This window comes from Hippocampus guttulatus, chromosome 5, assembly GCF_054856545.1.
Source record: "Hippocampus guttulatus isolate MCC_2025c chromosome 5, RoL_Hgut_1.0, whole genome shotgun sequence".
NCBI lineage: Eukaryota > Metazoa > Chordata > Actinopteri > Syngnathiformes > Syngnathidae > Hippocampus > Hippocampus guttulatus.
The window spans coordinates 21,704,111-21,725,270 of NC_141265.1; the positions used below are offsets into that span (position 1 = coordinate 21,704,111).

General features: G+C 43.3%; 1 protein-coding gene across 1 annotated transcript in view; it reads right to left on the reverse strand.

Moving 5' to 3' along the window:
• Positions 1-16,364, reverse strand: part of adgrd2 (adhesion G protein-coupled receptor D2) — a 46,715-nt gene extending 30,351 nt beyond the window's left edge. Inside the window, exons 1-7 of the mRNA XM_086110862.1 lie at positions 16,317-16,364; positions 15,026-15,083; positions 14,689-14,928; positions 13,980-14,603; positions 8,010-8,132; positions 3,798-3,892; positions 2,484-2,771 (exon numbers count right to left, since the gene is read on the reverse strand). Coding sequence (XP_085966988.1) covers positions 2,484-2,771; positions 3,798-3,892; positions 8,010-8,132; positions 13,980-14,603; positions 14,689-14,928; positions 15,026-15,083; positions 16,317-16,364 — 1,476 coding nt within the window. The remainder of the gene's footprint in view (positions 1-2,483; positions 2,772-3,797; positions 3,893-8,009; positions 8,133-13,979; positions 14,604-14,688; positions 14,929-15,025; positions 15,084-16,316) is intronic.
• Positions 16,365-21,160: the final 4,796 nt, after the last annotated feature.

The window sequence follows — 21,160 nt, forward strand, 5'->3', positions numbered from 1 at the left end:
CACTTTGCATATTCTCTCGATGTGCGTCGATTATTTTTCTTCAGGTTCTTCCAGTTTCCAACCACTTTATGCATGTTTTTGTAAATTGAATATGTTAAGTTGCCCATAAGTGTGACTAGTTGTTTATGTGCCCTTTGACTGACTGCCGACCAGGGTAGTTAGCTAAGATGACTCACAATTATCGGCAACACTAATAAGGGCATGCTGTGTACAAAATGGGTAGATAGATAGATAGATAGATAGATAGATAGATAGATAGATAGATGACGGTTATATAACGCTTTCCACTTCACACAATGTTGAGGGAAAAAAAATCATCATTCTGTTTTCATTCCTTCTATCAATCTCTCTCGATGTGAGTTTTTGCTGCGTTAAAAAAATACTTGTATGTTTCATGTCGAGATATACAAAAGTTAGACGTTTGAAAATATTTTAGCTATGCTATATTCCTGAAATAAGCAGGTTGAAAACGCAATTGACGGCCAGTTCACTTGTCCCTGATAACCTCAAGGTACATTCACTCATGAATAAAAACACATTGCCCTCTAGTGGTGAGAAGCGGATATCTACGCACTCGTTTCAACTGCCCACAAAAGTGACTTCAATGATCATGTAATTGTATTGCATTCATGGTCAACGTGTACTGCAAACGATCATCAGGCTGTGAGAAAATACAAATAAATAAATGCAAATACTGGAGCCTAGCCCAGCTGGCTTTGGGCAAGAGGGGAGCTCACCCTGAACTGTGAATGTGAGTGTGAATGATTATTTGTCGACATCATGCTCTGTGACTGACTGATGACCAGGCCAGAATGAACTCCCCCTCTCACCCACAGACACAGGGCACATCTAACCAAACAATTATTCACACCTATGGTCATTTGAGAGTGTTTTGCTGACAGACATATTGTTTTTTTTTGCTGAGATATTACTTGAAGGAAAACAAAATGTTTTACTTGATTTGTGCATGTACATGCTCCGATAGCTTCCTTTGTCTGTTCAGTGTTACTTGAAGCATATGCTACCCGTGCTGCCTTGAGTTGTTTGCCAGCCTTTCTTTTTTAAGTTCACCAAAATACAATTTTGTATGAAATTCTAAGCCTCACCCGTTTGTGCCTGTTCGTGGATTAGCAAGTTACTGTATTTGGGTTACAAGCGGCCGAAATGAGTTTTCTCCGCAGGGTGTCCGGGCTCTCCCTTAGAGATAAGGTGAGAAGCTCGGTCATCCGGGAGGGGCTCAGAGTCGAGCCGCTTCTCCTCCACATCGAGAGGAGCCAGATGAGGTGGCTTGGGCATCTGATTCGGATGCCCCCTGAGCGCCTCCCTGGTGAGGAGACCCCGAGGAAGACCCAGGACACGCTGGAGAGACTATGTCACCCAGCTGGCCTGGGAACGTCTCGGGATCCCCCGGGGAGAGCTGGAAGAAGTAGCTAGGGAGAGGGAAGTCTGGGCTTCCCTGCTAAAGCTGTTGCCCCCGCGACCCGGCCCCGTATAAGCGGTAGATGATGGATGGATGGATGGATGTATTTGGGTTCTTTGTATTAGAACTCTTTTAAGGGTTTGGATGTGATTGAATATAATTTTGTGTTTCTGTGTTTTGGCGAATATGTTTATTCTTTCATGCATTTTTGTCCTTTATGATCAAAATAGTTTCATTGATGTTACAGAGAGATATTATGTCTTTTTTTTCATCAAAAATCTGTCACATCATATTTGCACAGCCACAAATGTGAAACGCAAAACAAAATATGCTATTTTGATATAATTTCACAAGTCGGCAACGCAAATCAGAACATTCTGTGGTTCGGGCCTTTGCGCTGAGAAATCTCTTGCAACCAGAACCCTTTGAATTTTTATTGAGGATCCTTGTCATACAACATGCAAACTCCAACAGGATGGGGAGAGGATTATTTTATGCATTAAATATATGTTTTAAATAATCGGCTGATTAATTGGTAATCAGTTTTTTTTTCAAACATCAGCATATCCATCAGCCTAAAAAAGATCCAGAGCTGTGAGGCCCGAAAAATAGATCCTATTTATACAAATATTAATCATAGGCCTTGATCTCCCGCCATAGAGTCAAAACCTTTAACATTATACCCAAAATTATACAGTTAAAGATCATCATTATGAGTGAACTTTACCAGCTATGGTAACAAATTTTGCCTTTCCCTTGTAAAATGTCAAAATCATTATTAAATCAATGAATCCTTCATTTAAAAAACCCCAAAGGTACGTAAATTTGAACTACTTAAGTTATTACTCTTGACACACGGTCATATTGGAAAGAAACATATTTCTTTCTCATGCAAGTAGCAAGTAGTATCATAACATTTATGAAGTACCTCGCCCAACACTGGAGATGAACGGTGACATTAGCGGCAGCCAGACATGAATTCCCACATAAAAAGGTACAAAGGGGAGCCAGAAGTGCAGCAAGGCATCGAGGAGATAAGAAGGTTCAAATCAGTTGATGTTACCTCTTTGATGGCCTGCCACTTAAACGCATTGTCCTGGCTGATGACGCTGTCGGCCACATTGATGAAGTGCTGACTGAGCTGCTGGATGCTCTCCTTGGTGTGGTTAGCGGAATCAGGAAACTGTGAGGGGACATCAGCAGCCTGAGACAGCAACTGGATGAGGGAAACCATGTCCGTTGGCTGAAGTCCCTCCTGCTTCGTGTCCTGCAGAGCTTGGACAGACACGTCCAGCAGGACGGAAGCTTCGGCCAGGCTGCTCAGCCCCGATGACTGCTGTCCCAGGACTACCTGAGAGTAGAGACCAGCCTGCTGTTTTCTTCCAGGTCAATTTCAATAACAGCAGTTAACACAAGGTTAGGTCTCGGAAATGTCTCATAAGATAACAGACTCAGCTTTTTCTCCTTGAAATTTTTGAATTCTGTTGACACAGAATGTTCATAAGATAAGATAAGATAAGATAAGATAAGATAAAATCTTATATTTTATAATATACAAAGGCAATTATTAGTTTGTTCTTAGAAATCCATGGATATCCCATGATAGTCAGACAAACAAATGGCTAGGATATAGCATAGTATAAGATATTAGCCTATTACTGTACATAAAATAAGAACTACAAAAGAGGCAAATAATACGAACTTTGCTACAGGCAAGAAACTACACTATAATCTGACGACACAACACCAGTTTATTCTCAGTGCTTTTTCATTCACGGTACATCCATCCATCATTCATATTTTAAAGCTACTCTAAACCTTGATGGGTTTTCAACTCAGTCTGTTCAACAGTGTGATGTACAAGCCCCAATCCCAATGTCCAACTGTAGAACAACTGAGCCTTTCGAGAATGCACTTTTCATGCCCAGCCATGACACTTCCCTGTTTCCGATGAACGTGGTCACCTGTGGAATTATCCAAACAGGTCTTTTTGAGGTTCCGCCCACTTTTCTTGTCTTTTGCTGACCTCGTTCCAGTTTTGTTGAAATGTGTTCAAGTTCAAAATGAGAGAATATTTGCAAAACAAATGACTAACCAACCAAATAAATAGATAAAATAATTCCATTAAAAAAACAACAACCTTTTTTCTGTTTGGAATTTAAAGATCATTTCTTTGCAAAAAGATTTTCAAATCATTTCATTCCGTTTAAAAAATATATATACAGTATTTCATTATGTTTTCTTACCACATCCCAACTTCACTGGAATTGAGGTTTGTAGTCTAGCATGGAACTCTTTCGAACAATAAATAAATATCCTCATGGAGGGAAAAAGACAAGCAAAATGATGAATAGGTAAAAATGTGTGGGTTGCCTACCTGGCTGTTATTGGAAAGTTTCATCAGATGAGTCATAAAGGCAGTGGGTTGAGAGCTTTGGGAATCACTGATCTGTTTCATCCTCAAGTAGCGTTCTGGGTCAAATAACAACAAAAACAAACAAAACACGGTGTGAGTGCAGTGATGTGCTCTGTCAACATTTTGACTGTGGCTACATCAAGTGGAGTTAAAAAATTACATTAGTGATTCGGCATTCCGGATGATGTTGTGGTCTCTATTTTTGTTGATTTGATTTAATTAGATCTAGTTTGGTCATCTTTTTGCGGCCCGGTGGTCGACTGGTTAGCGCCTCAGCCTCACAGTGCAGAGGGGCAAAGATCGATTCTGGCTGCGGCCTTCCTGTCTGGAGTTTGCATGGTCTCTCCGTGCCTGCCTGGGTTCTCTCTGGGTAGTGCGATTTCTTCCCACATTCCAAAAACATGCGTGGCAGGCTGATTGAGCACTCAAAATTGTCCCTAGGTGTGAGTGTGAGTGCGGATGGTTGTTCGTCTATGTGGGCCATTCCATTGGCTGGAAACCAGTTCAGGGTGTACCCTGCCTGCTGCCCGAAGACTGCTGGAATAGGCTCCAGCACCCCCCGCGACCCTTGTGAGGAGAAGCAGATCCGACAATGGATGGGTGGATGGATTGTCATGTTTTCCTTGTGTCTGTCTTGTTAGGTTTTGGTCTGTTCTTCTTGTCGGTCCAGTCCCTTGTGTCTACCAATCAGCTCCTTCATCCATTCGTTTCTCGTCCTGGAGTTTCTCATTGTCTCGTCAGTTTGTTTGTATTTAATTCCCTGTTTCCTTTGGTCCTCAGAAATACCAGGAAACTGGAACACATCACAATGGTCCTCAAATCACGACACTGGCTTTAAGTGAGTCAAAGAGTAAATTTTAAAATCTTGCTGCTGGTCTATAAATCTCAAAATGGTCTTCGACCAAAATACATGCAAGCTGTACTAGTACACTACGAAGCATCCAGATCCCTCAGCTCGCCTGAAACATATTTCTTGTGTGTTCCCAGAACCAGAACCGAATAAAAGGAAGCAGAATTTAGTGACTACGATCCTCATCTGTTACACACTCAAACTGTCAGTTTATTTAAAACAGAAAACATTACTGTTTAGCAAAGTATTTTCATGTACCTATCCTTTATTCTCTTGTTTTAATCATCATTTGCACACTGTATTTTAATTTATCGAGACTGATGCTTGGTTTAAAGAATTTAAATCTAATTATTTTCGATGATTTTATTGTGAATTTTGTGATGTCTGAATATGTCGTTTCTCTTTCTAAAATGTTTTATGTAACCACTTTGAATTGTCTTGCAAATGAAATGTGCGATCCAAATATACTTGTCTTGCCTTTCCTTGTTGTGTTGATTCAGTTGCGGCTTTTTACTTTGTCTCTTGCTTGTTGGACTTGTTAATTTAAAATTTTTGATTCTATGAGTCTTGTTCGCCTTTTTTTTTTTGCCTTGTTTAGGTTTTTTTTGGGTGAATAAATAGTGTTGGCTTTGGAGTCCATCCTGCCTGCAATCATGCCTGGACTCCCTGGCGCTACTTCCCTCCTTTTGAGTCCTCACCCACGTAATATCCCTGACACCTTTTGGGCACGGTTAATAGGTATTTGAATGCGTTTTATGTCTTTGATCTCAAATAACCCAAAACTGTGCATCAAGGTTTGGGAATTCATTCAGACTGGCATCTTTGACATGCTAGGAACACCTGGACAAGAGAAGAAAGGCGAAGGGAGCTAATTGGGAGACGCAAGGGACTTGACTGAGGAAAATGGGTGGATGCAAAAACCTAACGGGACAGACACATCACACACAAGGAAAACATGACAAAACTGAATCCAATCAAAACCAATCAACAATAACACGCACACAAATTCAGAACATCCATATCTGAAGAGCTCCCAATGCCGTTATTTGTCACTTTGCAGGCTGTAAAACTCAGCTTTGTTTCCATTTGCTTTCACACCAATTCGTTGTGATGTGTTTCAGCATGTTCCTGGCAGTCACAGCAATCCCATTTCAGGCCACCCTAGATAAGCAAACATAACTGGATGCTCAGAAAGAAGTTTAAACTATCAAAAACTTTGCCTTGGCAATCAAGATGTGGATGAGAAACCTAGTTGTCTGTCAGAAAATGGATTGCATGCAAATTAAATCTGACAGAAAACCCATCCATTATCTGAGCAGCTTATCCACATAAGGGTCGCGGACATGCTGGAGCCGATCCCAGCTGACTACGGGCAGCGAGCGAGGTACACCCTGAAGTGGCTGCCAGCCAGTCGCAGGGTACCAACACCAACCATTCACACTCACACTCACAACTAGGGACAATTTAGAGTGTTCTATTAATCTACCACACGTTTTTGGAATGTAGGAGGAAACCAGAGTACCAAGAGAAAACCCACGCAGGCATGGGGAAAACATGCAAACTCCACACAGGAAGGTCTGGACCTGAAATCGAACCTCGGACGTCTTTACTGTGAGACGGATGTATTAACCAGTCAATCACCATTCCGTCCTGACAGACTGTAATCGGGTGGAACACAACTTGGATGCAAAGTACAGAAAGCATTTTTTATTCCCCGGCATCTCTTACTCACCACCTATAACTCTTTTCAAGCTACAGTGCTGTGAAATTGTCTTCGCTCCTTCCTGATTTTTATGTTCTTTGCATATTTATCACATACAAAGGCTTCAGTTCATCAAACCAATATTAATATCACACAGAGACTACCTAAGCAAATACAAAATGCGGTTTCTAAATACCAATTAAATTTATTACGGCACCCAAAAAAATCCCAAACTCCCTGTCCCTATATGAAAAAGTAATTGCCCTGCCTTTGTTAAAGTATCTGTGACTATCGACAATTTTGGGAATGATTAGTTCAATTTCATAGGCAACACCTTAGCACCACATTTGTTAAATGAAGAAATCACATGCATAGAATCTGTCAGACAAAGTGAAGTAGGCTACAAGAGCTCAAGAAACAAATGCATCATGCCACGAACCAAAGAAATTCAAGGCGAAATTAGAAAAAAGTTTTTGAAATTAGCCCTAGAGGGTTCAGAAAGCCTCTGGGGCATCAGAAAACCACTGTCAGAGGCATTATCCACAAATGAATAATACGTAACAGTGGCATATATTCCCAGGAGTGGTCGACCAGCTAAAATTACACCAAGAGTGTGACGTCAACTCATCCAGGAGCTTGCGAAAGAACCGAGAGCAACACCCAAATGACCTCGCTGGCCTCAGTTCAGGTCAGTGTTCACGACTCCACGATACGAAAGGCACTGGCCAAAAATGGTATCCATGGGAGAGTTCCCAGGCGAAAACCACCGTTGTCCACAAGGAACACAAAGGCTCGTTACTCATTTGCCAAAAGACATCTGGATGATCCTCAAGACTTTTGGAAAAATAAGTGGAATGAGTCAAAAATTGTACTCTTTGGAAAATGTGCAGCCCGTTACGACTGGGGTAAAAATGGCACAGCATTTCCATTAAAAAAAAAAAACCCAAAAACTATGTCAACAGTGAACCATAGTGGTGGCAGTCTGATGGTCTGTGGCTGCTATGCTTCCTCAGGATCAGGACAACTTGCTGTGATTGATGGGACATTGAAGTCTTCTGTCGACCAGAAAATCCTGAGGGAGAGCGTCCGACAATCAGTTTGCACCCTCAAACTCAAGCACTCTTGGATCATGCAGCAGGAAAACAATCAGAAACACACCAAGCAACCTCTGAATTGCTCAAAAAAACAAAAACAAAATGAAGTGTGGCAGGATAGGGAGTCGCGCTCCCTCCGACAGGGGCGGTGTGGCATGCTGGCCATCAATTACAGGACGTCCGCTTATAAATACACCTGGTTGGAACTTCCTGTTTCTCTTCCTCTTCTTCCCTCTCCGAGTCATCAGACACGTGTGTGCACGGTGCAGAGTGGGGTGTTGGGTTTCGCCACAAGATATAATTTTGCTGCTCTCCTATTTTTATCCTTTTGGATACTGGGCGCCACAGGCCAGTGTCCAAAAGGACACTGGCCTCTCAATCATCATTAGACTAGGCTGGGAGACCCTGGTTCACTTGCAAACCAGAGTACGCAATATGTGTGACTAGCTGTTGACAAATTGGTCGTTAATGGTTTTCTTTCCACGTTTACCTCTGGAATTGCAATAGCATGTTAAAATAAGTCATACCTCTGCTACTCACGCAGATAAATGGCAGTGGCTCAGAGCAGTCCAACAGACTCATGACTGGGTGCTGATCTGACCGGGTCTGCAGCGTTCTGCAGCCTTGCAGCGCCATCTGCTGGTGTTTTGCTGCTCACACGACACACAAATGCCAAGGAGCACAGTCAGACAAGAAAAGACAAGAGTTTCCAACAAAACATCTGAAAAATTGGGTGGGGAGGAGAACTGTCGGCGTTCATAAAGAAGAAACACGTTAATCTCAATGCAGAAGAAAACAAAAACATGCAATTGATACAGCAATTATGCAGCATTATGGAAAAAAAAGGGCTGCTTGTGAGCAGGACCAATTCTATGGTGAACGAGGGGGGCTCAGACCCAGCATGTTGTGTCCCGCATTTAAACTGTTCATAAAACAGTCCTTTAAAAAAGAATAACTGTGAGGTTTTACATTTATAAGATATAGCTCAATATTAAGAATGTCATCATACTCAATAATTTTCACCTCTGCAAACCTTCAACGAAAACCACGAGGTACACAACATAACTTTCAAAATAAATCTAATTAGTCAGATGGCCTATTGTTTGTGTGAATTATTTAGTCATTTTTTTGTTAACTTTTCTTTTGATAGCGGCGCGGACACTCCTCTTGTTTTATGTTGAGAGGGAAGAAATTTCATCTGTGCTGTATGTTACACATAGAGTATATTTGACAATAAAGTTCATCCAATTCAAAATCCAATCCAATCCAAAGAATAATTCCAATCACTGAAGGGTCAGCAGGTTCAGTCTTGGCTTCCACTGTCGAAGCAAAGTGTGATTGGGCAGGACGCTGGACCCGAATTTGCTCTCAGTGGGCCTGGCGACTCCTTGATCGGCAGCAGCCGCCCATTGGTGTCCAAGTACGTGCGTGTGGAACGTGAGCCTCCGTAAAGCATTGCAGACGTGTAGATAGTGTGCCATGATTGCACTCCGTTTGGTCTTTATTTTATTTGACATCTATCCCCACCAACCCTCAGATCCACATTTACCAAAGGCTCGATTATTAGATGTCCTAAAAGTTTCTCCCCAGCGATATCTGATTGGAAAAAAGGTCTTTGAATTCAAGCGCAGATGTAAACCTATTCAATGTTTACGGGTAACATCTTTGTTTGTAGTCAACACCATGGACAGGCGTGTCACAGACGCTCCGATTGTGATGTGAAACAGATTGACAACCAATTACGAAGTAAGCTGTACCTTCCACTGCTGCAGAGCTTCTCAAATGGAATGTACAATGTGTAACATGTCTCCCTGTCATCGACCCACAGTAAAATGACAAGAAGATTTTGCAACTGCAATGTAACTACCAGCTAAGCTCACTGTTAGCCTAATTCCTTCTTCATGTATTACGACTACATCCATCCATCATCATCCATTACCCGTATCACTTTGCCTCACAAAGGTCACGGTCGTGATGGAACCTATCCCGGCTGACTTTGACCAGTAGGCACTACTATATACCCTGAACTGGTCGCCAGCCTCTCGCTGACGACTGAAGCTACTGCTCAAACCACTCCGACTATGATAACTATGCAGTGGGGGCTGGTCAGTAGAGTAGGTGCAAGGGTGCCAACTTGCCACTGACACATCACTTTCCTGAAAGTGAAAAAAAATGAATCAGTATATCCATCCATCCAGCCATTTTCTAATCTGCTTATCCTCTTAAAGGTCGCGGGGCGTGCCGGAGCCTAACCCAGCTGTCGTCAAGCAGTAGGTGGGGGACACCCTGAACTGGTTGCCAAGAAATTGCAGGGCACACATAGACATACAACCATTCACGCTCACACTCACACCTAGGGACAATTTTGAGTGTTCCATGAACCTGCCATGCAAGTTTTGGGAATGTGGGAGGAAACCGGAGTACCCGGAGAAACCCCACACAGAACATGCAAACAAAGGAAGGCTGGAGCCGGAATCGAACCTTCACCTCTGCACTGTGGGGCCGATGCGCTAACCAGTCGACCACTGGGCCACCCTGAACAAGTATATTTATTATAAAATAAGTATGTATTATACAGGAAATGATGAGCTGCGTTGCTTACGTGAACATGTTCGAAATTCCCTTGCGACAAGGAAAAAAAACCCACAAAAACTGTTGGCAAACGTTAGGTAAACGTTTGCGACCATGAATGAACCCTGACGAACCCTGACATGAGTGTGCATTCTCTACCTTCGCTAACATTTGCAAATGTTCACCCCTCAGTTGAATAGGTAGTGAAATGGAAATAACTCAGGTCAGTTAGTATTTTATTGTATTTTTCTGACCGCTGATTACTTTAACACTTTCCATTTGAAAAATCTGTACTTTCCACTGTATTCTTTGTAAAAATAGGTTTGTCACTTTTCAGTCGCCACAGATAATGTTGAAAGAGTGCAATCTAAATAAAATATAAATAATTATAAAACAGCATAGACCAGCATGCTTTGTTTTGGGGCCGGTAAGACCAGCATGCTGATTCCAGCTGGTCATCAGCTATCACCAGCTTCTGGCAGGACCTCAGCAGCAGGCTGACCTTGCTGGGCAGCTGTGGCTCAGTTTATAGAGCGGGTTGCTCAGGAACCGAAGGCTCTGCAGTTTGAATCTTGGCTCTTTTGTTTTGATTTTTTTGCTGGTCATGATGATGGCTCGATCAGCACAAAAACACAAAACCATGCTGTTCTTTCTTTTTTTTTTTTAAACAGGACTCTTAGTTGAACAAAGACTTCAGCCTTGCGGTTAGCACACTAACACTCCCTATCTGTGAAAAGGGGTCCAAATCCTGGGCTGGTTATGTTTTTGCACCATGCATGTTTTGCTTATTTTAAACACTGTAACAATGTGTCGGTATAGATCATTTAAAAGGGTATAATATAGAACCACAGTACCTTTTAAAATCTGAAAGACATGTAATGATTCAGTTGAAAAGAGAATTGAATGATGAAGTGTCACTGATGATGTTATGTTACATTTGCCTGACTCTGACGCAGGCAGCGTAGTTCGGGACGGTGTCAATGTGAGATTGAATGGTTGTCTGTCTCGATATGTTCTCTGTGGGTGACTGATGACCAGTCTAGGGTGTGGTCTGCCTTTCGCCTGAAGTCAGCAAGAAAAGGCTCCGGCTACCAGCGGTGCTGAACTGGATAAGCAGTCTCGAAAATGGATGGATGCATGTGCCACCTACAAAAAAACTCCATCATCCGCCACTACTAACACAACACTTTCTTCCTGGACGGTAATCTGGATGCTCTGTGCTGCCTCTCCCAGGTCAATCTTTCTTCTGTAAGAGCTTTAGGGGAGGAGACTCATCGTGATGTGTGTGGTGTGCTGTAATGATCATCTCAAATACGCCACACTCTCGAGCAGTAGCTCACACATAATGATCCCCCGCCCCCATTTGTAGAGTCTCAAATGTTGCTTGTTGTGTATGTACCCGCTTTAGATAGTGAAACCTGAGGCAGAATCATAAATGTGATCAACATGAACAGTAGCATTAGTCAACTTCAAATAGATATTGCAATGCGGTACAATGCAATTTTTAAATTTAAAAAAAATCTGCAATTTGGGAGGAAAAACAAAGTAACTGTTTCATTTTGGTTGATGGACTTTAAATTTCATTTATTCATATCGTGCCTTGATAAGTTCAGTGCTTATGCTTCAGTAGTGCCCTACTTATATTTGCATATCATTCTTTCATGAAATTTGAAATGCTGAAGTGATAAAACCACATGTTGGCATTATTGTTGTCATTTGATTCATGACGTAGTGATTTATGTTTATGCTACATAATTTTGTGAAGTTGTCATCGTGAACGCTTAAAAACCTACAAGTCCAAGTGTTAACTAAGTAACAACTCTAACTGAAAGAGATAAACTGTCTTTCATAATAATTTATGGTTTGGTTTCCTTTAATTCAGTATAAACCTAACCTGTAAGACCAAAACATTTATGTATGTTAAATCTGACACTGTTTAGGGTATTCGGATTAATTTATTTCTTATATTTGTTTACACAATGTATATGGAAAGAGGACCTTGAAAAATATTTTCCCCTATTAAATCATAAATTCAATATGCTGAAGGGGGGGGGGGGGGGGGATTCAGCACTATTTTGTTTCCAGTATTGGGTAAGCTACTTTCAACATGCAAAATATAGTTTCCGTTGTATGAAAGTAATTATTTCTACTATAATATATCCCTGGGAGCAAAGCCCCCAAGACCAAAAATCCTGCCCCTCAGGCACTACAGGCCACCCTCGACCCCTGCCTGTGTTAAGTACTAAAATGCAGCAATTACATTTTGTGAGATTGTGCAACATGTAAAATTCATTAAAGATGGGCGAGAATGTCTTATTCGTCCCTTACATTACATTGTTTAGTGGGATTGTGACAGGTAACATGTTTGTAATGCCTTTCTCGGGACACTGAATTGATCGCGACCGGACTGCTGTGTTTGTCTTGTTGTGATGGATTCGACGCCCTGGGAAAAAAAAAATGACCTGGGTGAATAGGAATGTCCGCAAGCTTGTAATGACTTACATGGATATAAATACATGCTACTGGTTCAGTTGACCATGTTTTCTTCGAAATGCACATCCAATTACTGAGATGTCATTTATGTTTGGGTCTCTGGAAGGCAACCGTAGACCTCGGCTGAGGAAAATTCACTGAGCGGCAATATACATACACATATTTCACTGTTCATCTTAATTTGTCATATCCTGATAATCCCCCAAAAAAATTCCAAAAGTGCCCCACTTGCGGCCAATGTTTCTTGCCCACACAAGCCTCCAAGGATTTGTGGCAATGTGTATGTTTAAGTTTAATATACTGTAGTGACAATGCTAAAATGATCCTTATTTACGGAAAAGAGCAAAAATAGAAAGTGAAACTAAAAATATACAAAAACACTTCATGCACATCCAGTACATCAACTGTTTTGGTGTTTTAAATGCCCTTTGGCTGTAGATATGCATTTTTTAAAAACTTTTTTCAGTAACACATCACCGATGGTCACAGTAGCGGTGCAGTACATGTAGAGTAAGAAATTATCTTGAACAACACAAAATGGGGTCATGCATGCCCAGACTTAACCCTGAATGCGTGCATGTGTTGTGCTTTCAGAATCAACCATTTTCAGAGTCTATACGGAAACAATAATAACACGTTTTCGACGAATTTTCAGAATGTTGTCCTATCACATTTATTTTGAATATTCCCCAATCTATGTGAAGTAATTGGACTACTCCAAAAGAAATTTTTAAAATTCCACTACATTTTTTAAACACTTGAATACTAGGCTCAAATATAGTTAAAACAACTCAAACAACACTTTACCGTGTTCATAAGAGTCTTATAAATAAAATGCCAACAGCATTTCAAGACAAAATGTATTTGATAAACAGTATTACTTTTCCTCTTCCCATAAAAGGTGCTTGCACTGAGGGAAGCCATTTTCTTACTTTTTCTAACCCCTACAAATTTGGCATCATTGGAAAGCACTAAATGTCCTCTTTAGAGGAACCAAATGAGTTAATGTGATTGGATGCACTGGGTGGGAGATATTTAGGTTCACAAATGTCCTCTACAGAGGACCAATTTGAACTACTGGTAGTCAGGAGGATATTGGTGTTTTCAGGCTCTAAAAACATTGGTGTGATTCATTCATACAAAACATCAAGACTTATGACCAACTGCTGTGAAAGCAATAATTAGCCTAAATCAACTAACACTGGTCAGGGTAGCCTGCCGCCATGCAATCTCAGTGTCGTTAAAGAAACAGACAACCATTTACTCTTAGATTCAGAGCGATGGAAAATGTAGCGCTGAGCCCATGAAGACGTGAACTCAAAGCCTTCGATCAGCCAGTACACTACTACACCATGATGTGACGGTTGTAAAAAATGAATAAATAAATATGAAAAGACACCTGAAAATCCATGCAGTACAAAATGCGGCCATACCTGGACAAAACAGAAGAACTCGGACTTCCTTGACGGCCGGGTGATTGATCAGATGGTCAAGGTTCCAACTGAAAAGCATGACCTGATTTATGGCCGAGCATCCATTCAAAGCACGGACGTGGCGGCTTTCCAGAGAAATATTCCAAACATTTAAGTCAGTGATATTTCCAAAAAAAGGCTCCGTGAAATTCCCTCCAAACGAGTCTTGGTCCTGGCCAAGAATAAGTATCCCATCAGCATGGATATCTCGAGAAGTGTCTGAGCTTGATCCCTCATCCTTCCTTTCACCGTCCACATAGATGGCCCACAGACTGCTGCTCCAAGTGACACAGATGTGATGCCATCCACCATCATTAGGGAAACAGGCTTTATACGGAAGGTGTTTCCCGTGGACAATGAGTGCCAAGAGGATCCGTCCCTGCATGTCACCATGACCTCGTAGTAGGAATTCATTGGTAAAAACACGTGCAGCATAGGAGAAGATGGTGGACACTTCATTCCATTCTGGGTCCCACTGAATACGAACACACACACTGACTGATGACAGAGCGGGGAAGGGCCTATTCACACGAGCAAAGCCTTCTCTGGATGTTTTGGGGAAATTTAGAGCTGAGAACTGCAAGTCTAAATCAAGACAAAGGAATAATTATTCAATGTTGCAAATGTGCAGCAGGTATACCGATTGTACTGCGTCACTGTGCTCACTCACACTGCTTGGAGAGGGGCAAAGGCTCGGATGGCAATTTGGAGGGATTGCTGATCCAGACGTGTGACTGGTGTCCGGCCTGACGCAGTAACTCCAATGCCCCTTCCCGGAGCTCCAATTGGTCCAAGGTGGCGAGTGAGCTAAACTGACTTCTGCAGGAGCTTTCGGCCCTGGAAAAGTCTAGTGAGTCATTGACCAGCACGAACGCCCAGTGTGAGGATAAGCGAACCGATTTGGACTGTCCTGGGGAGTCAGATTTTTGGCTCAGACACACACATACTCATCAAGATGATTTAGAAGATGTGAGGTTCGATTGAAGGATTGCTAAACGTTGACTTACCATGTGAATCGCCCACTCTGTCAGTCCCAACGTGAGTTGGCTCAGTCTCACACACAACCTACAGGAAAAAGTCAAGTTGATGTTACACTTGGCATTTATTTTTTGTCATCACTCCTTCCATCAATCCTTCAATATAGTGTCATTCATGATTACAAAGCTATAAGACAAACATAATCTTTGGATAAAGCTTTTATATAATGTAGTGTAGAATGAGAAGCCTATTACCACCACAGAAAACAGTATTAGTGCAGCATGCAAGGCTCCAGTCATCTCTAGATCAGTCCAATGCCCGGTCAAAACAAAATCCTTGTCCAACTTGGTCCTGGTTCACAAATCTTGAAAGAAAAATGTGCTGTATTAATACACTGTTTCAAAAAAAAGTGTATTGGAAGAGCTATTCGAAACGTTTCATCTCACAACAGGATGGAAGCAAACCACCGAACAACAGGTTGGTATCAAAAATCAGGTCATAGGAAAGATACGACTTGAACCCGTGTTTTTCAGCAAAGACAGCTGAATGTCACTCCCTAAGTAATCTGGAAACAAAATCCACATCTGTAGGACAGCTGTAGGTAAATCCATCCAGACTCGTCATCAAGAACCTCTGCCTCTACGTCCAACATATCCAGCAGGGGTCTCAAGACTGGCAGACAATCAGCAAACCCAACGGTCTGTGTGACGGGAGGGACATCTATTCGAACTCTTCGTTCTTCCCTCCTTCCTCCTCCCTCGCTCCAGACACCATACCCCTCCTTCTCTAACACCCCGAAGCCATCTAGCTTTGTCATGCAAATGCAGTCATTTTTTTTCCCTCCAAAGAATCCAACTTACGCAAGCAGTGTCAAGCATTTGGCAAAAGAGAGTTCATCAAGAGCATCAGGGGAAGGGACGTTTTTACCGCATAGCTCTTATTTAATACTGTACTTCTATATATGACTCCAAGTTAATCAAAATAGTCTAGTTTCCTGCTTCATAGTCGGTAAAAGATTAGTTCTTAACATTTGAGGGATGCTTTGGTTGCATTTTTTAAAAACCCTCTTCCATTAATGTGCAGGTGTCATCAACCTTTGTGAAGCCGTGAGCTGCTTCTTGGGTCGTGATTAACAAGAAGGGCTCCCAATTTGAGACACACTTTGAAAACAACAAACTTGCTCAAGCTACCTCAAGTATGTACTTATTAACAATCAATTATACGTGTGTATGTGAAAACTAATATGGAAACCGATAAATATCAATTGGCATCAATATCAAAGTTGATTCTATAAATTTCGGTCAGTGTTCACATTATCACATGGTCCACGTGTGACGAGGACACAACTATGATGGTCTCGAGCTCCATGGCGCTGCCGCCTCAAGAACACCAGACACGAGGATGTGGCTTTTCTCTCTTTTTTTATTGCCTGCAACACAGTATGGCGGGAGGGATAGGTGAAGTCACGGGTCTTTTCAGTCTCAAAAATAACCTGTGACTTCCCTGGTAGCTCTGCCTGAACTAAACACCATCCATAAGAAAACTAAATGCACAACAAAACAAAATATACAACATAGGTGATCGTATATTAACTATTTACAAAAAAGGGGGAAAAAAACACACTTCCACTGGTATTTACGTGATGCCGCTGAACGCATCACATGCAGCAGAACGGCTGCGCAATGTACAATAATGGCGGCCGCGACGAACCGCGCGGGTACACGCCAGCCACACTAATAGCCAAATGAAAAACGACACGAAAAACTACATACAGTACAACCAAAAGGAAAGAAGCATTACGTGCAACACAGTATGGCGGGAGGGCTAGGTGAAGTCACGGGGCTTTTCAGTCTCAAAAATAACTGTGCAACAAAAAAACACCTGTTAACTCAATGGATAAAAACGTTCATTCGACAAAACTTAAATTAAATGACGACACAAAAAGCAATGTGGACTCGGAACAAATCATGGAACTAATTAAATACACAGCACCGTAGAAAAAGGAAAAACAAAGTAACATATTGTAATTAAACTAGAAATGAATCCGGACCGTCAATGAAACCTGACTTACCCTGTGACTTCCCTGGTAGCTCTGCCTGAACTACGGCGGGAAGCTGGTGCCATACTGTGCGCTGTTGCGTCACTTCCGTCATAATTTAATAAACGCAATATATCACTCCGTTACATACACCCCCCTTAAATTATGCAGAAGTGAGGCAACACACATGAAAGACAGCAGAAAGACAAACAGACAAAAACCATGGCTATCGGGCAAGGATGTGCAAGAGAGTCAATCACAGGAATTCTTCTTAAAGAAGTGTGAAGGAATAGAGTGGTACCAAAATCCATTCTCATCACAGACCAGATGAAATGCCATTTACATTTCACAAAACTGCACATAACAACACCCATTAATAAAGAACCATACAGATATAATGGTGACAAAAGGCACACAGCATTAGCAACAAAAAAGAAATCAGAATCAAATGGTCATACTAAACCCATATCAATGTTGGCATCCCGCCTCTTTGATAGGACATCTCACATATAAGCCTAACAGTGGGCTTAACTGTTCTACCACACCTTGTGAAAGTGACGGGGCCCTGTGTGTCCTGTGGTTGTGTGCAAACTACCTCCTCTAGTACAGTCTCAACTGGGGGCGAGTCGGAAGTCGAGTGTATAATGTCAAGCACCGATCTGTCAACGGTTCAGTCTGTGTGTAGATGTCATGGCCCACTGACTGACCTCTCTCACTGACGTCCTCTTGACGCGCATCAACAGAGTCGGGTTCCGCAGAGAAGCACTCATGTTCTACCTCGGCCTGAACTGGTGACTGCATGAGCCAGTTCTCAGTGCGCAGCTGAGCGTCCTCCTGATCATCAAAAACTGAGCTCTTGTCACTCCCACAACGTGCATCCATTTCCGATCCATCTGAACATGACCCGTGCTCCATCTGGCCTGAGAACGTCAAGAAGTCAACCGGGAGCAGTAAGTTCCTGTGTACGACCTTCTCTCTGCCCGTGGCACCGTCCCGGATCCTGTACACATTGATCGATGGCCTCACAGACACTACGTCATAAGGGGTCGAGTCCCAACGATCCGCAACTTTCCTTTTGCCCTTCTCGCCTCGATTGGCTAGCAACACTCTGACACCGACAGCTAATGGCGAGCCCTTGACTTTGCGGTTGTAGATCTGGGCGTGACGGGTCTGTTCCTTGAGTGCATGCTGTTGAGCAATCTGTGCGGCCTCAGAGAGATCCTTCTTCAAGTTGCCCACAAACTCATTGTGACTAACAACATTGGCATTCTCCAAGACATGATGGAACATAATGTCAACGGGCAAGCGAGGGACAAGTCCAAACATCAAGTAGAACGGTGCAAAGCCCGTGGTCTCATGTACTGTGCAGTTATAGCAGAAAGTCAACATGTTCAACATCTGTGGCCATTTGGACCTGGACTTTGGGGGAAGTGTTCTGATCATGCCTCCAAGAGTCCGGTTAAATCTTTCCGCAATGCCATTACCCATGGGGTGATACGGCGTCGTGTGGGACTTGTGCACCCCCGCCATCTCGAGAAGATCCTTGATGAGTCTACTCTCAAAGTTAGCTCCCTGATCCGAATGGATCCTTTGGGGGAACCCATAGATGCAGAAAAACTTATCCCACAGGCAGCGGGCAACCTGCTTTGCTGACTGGTTCCTGCAGGGGAAGGCAAGAGCCAACTTTGAGAAATGGTCTGTCACAACAAGGACATCAGTGGTTTTCTTGTCACCCGACTCCGCTGTCCAGAAATCGATGCACACTAGTTCCATTGGAGAGGAAGTGCGGATGTTCTCCAGGGGTGCCCGGGCGTCCGGCTCAGGGGTCTTACCCACGATGCATCTCTGGCATTGCTTCACATGCTTTGTGATATCGTTTTCCATCCCAGTCCAAAAGAACCTTTCACTCGCCAGAGAGAGCGTCCTTGAACAGCCCTGATGACCAGCTGTGTCATGAACACCATGCAGAACTTGATGCTTCAGAGACCCAGGTATGACAAACTGGAAGACTTTACGGTCCATGTGGCGATCTTTCCTTACTCTGTATAGAGTCCCATCACGAACTTTCAACTTCTTCCAGTGCCTCAACAACATAAGCACACAGCTCGACTCAGCTGCTCTTTCGCGTGCAGTGGGTCTCATATGCCGCCGGACATAGAAGAGTACTCTGCTGATTGTAGCATCTTGCTGCTGCAGATCGCGTAACTGGCTATGGGGAATGACAATGGAAGGATCTTCTTCAGGTAGCTGTAGTGACAATGGGGTCGCTCCACGGAGCCGAGAGACACCACCAGTCTGATGGACATCCAAAACTGCAGACACCTCCTCTGCACCAATGGCACTTCCAGACGACTGATCGGGAGCTTCCCCCTGGGGACCTCCTCCATCGTAATCCCCAGCCGTGTGAACGACCTGACAGTTGTTGGTCAAATGAAGAGCATCCTGCACCGTCTCATTAACAACTCCTTGGACCTCATTCAGTAAGGACAGGTAGGGCTCTTTCACAAGACGATGACTCACGCAAGACTGGACGAAGGGTTCTCGACTCAGGGCATCAGCCACCGTGTTCTTGGGTCCTGGAACGTACTGCCTTTCAGCCAGTGGGAAAACTTGTCACAAATGGCCCACTTCAAAGCAAGGAATTCAAGCCTGTGAGCAGGATAGTTCAACTGGGCTCGCGACAACGTTTTACTCGCAAAAGCAACTGGTCTCGCAACCTTGTCACCAGGTTGAAGCTGGGAAAGGACGGCCCGATGCCGTCAAACGATGCATCGACAGCAAGGATGAAAGGTTTCCCGAAGTCGGGATGGGCTAACGTCACACTGTGTGACAGGTCGTGCTTCAAAGTCTCAAAAGCACTTTGACACTCAGTGGTCCAGTCTTCCGCTTTCAACTTCACATGACTTCAAGCATCCAATGCAGGTTTCGCCCTTCGTCTGGCTTTACCACCAGTCTTCTGGCCCGAAAGGAGCTTGAATAGGGGCTTGGGCTTGACGGAGCAGTCCTCAATGAAGTGCTGATAATACAGCACCATCCCTAAGAAAGACCTAATCTTCTTCTGCGAGGGAGTGAGGCCATCACTATCCATCAAGTCAGACACCTGCACCCTGTTTATAGCTTCCACCTTTCCGGGGTCCGTCTGTACCCCTGACTCGGAGATGACATGGCCGAGGAACTTCACAGATCTCCGAAGAAAGTGACACTTCTTCGGCGCTAGCCTGAGATTATGGTTCTTCAAACGGGAGAAAACCATTTCCAATCGCTCAAGCGCAATCTGCTCTGTCGGACCAAAGACCATGAGATCGTCAAGATAGCACAAAAGGCTCATGAAGTTCTTGTCGCCAAAAATGGAAAGCATCATCCGCATGAATGTAGCCGTGCTGTTTGATAAACCCTGTGGCATCCGGTTATATTCATGCAGGCCAAAAGGAGACGAAAAAGCAGTGTACTTCTTGTGATCCTCAAACAGGGGCACGTTATAGAATCCTGAGGTGAGATCCATGGTGGAGAAGAAGACATTTCCCCCAAGTGCGGCAAGAGCATCAGCCTGATGGGGTAGTGGGTGAGCATCCCGCTGTGTCCTCGCATTAAGCCACCTGAAATCTGTGCAGATGCGCAAATCCCCATTCTTCTTCCACACTAGAACCAATGGAGATGCATATTCGCTAGTGGATTTCCGAATGATGCCCTTTTCTTCCATCTCATTGAGAGTCATCCTCAGCTTCTCATATTGACTCGGCGGCACTCTCCTGTAAGGCAGGCGGAATGGCCTCTCATCCACCAGGTGTATCTTGTGCACAAAGTCAGAGGCCTCCCCACAGTCCATCTTGTTCCGTGAAAAGACTGATTCATACCTCTCAATGATTTGGAAAAGTCTGTCCCTCCACATGTCAGAAACAGCACACGCATCCAGGTCCAGATCGTGTAGCCCAAGCTTGTCCAGTGCAATCTTAATGTCTTCTTTGGACCTTGGCCTCGCGGCATGCATAACAGATTGGGAGAAAATTTGGATGTTGTCGGGCTCAGACAAGTCTTCAGCAGCAATGCAAGGAAACACATCTGCCAACTTTGCGTTTCTCTTCAATACCACTTGTTCACTAGAGGGGTTGATGACTCTCACTGGGAG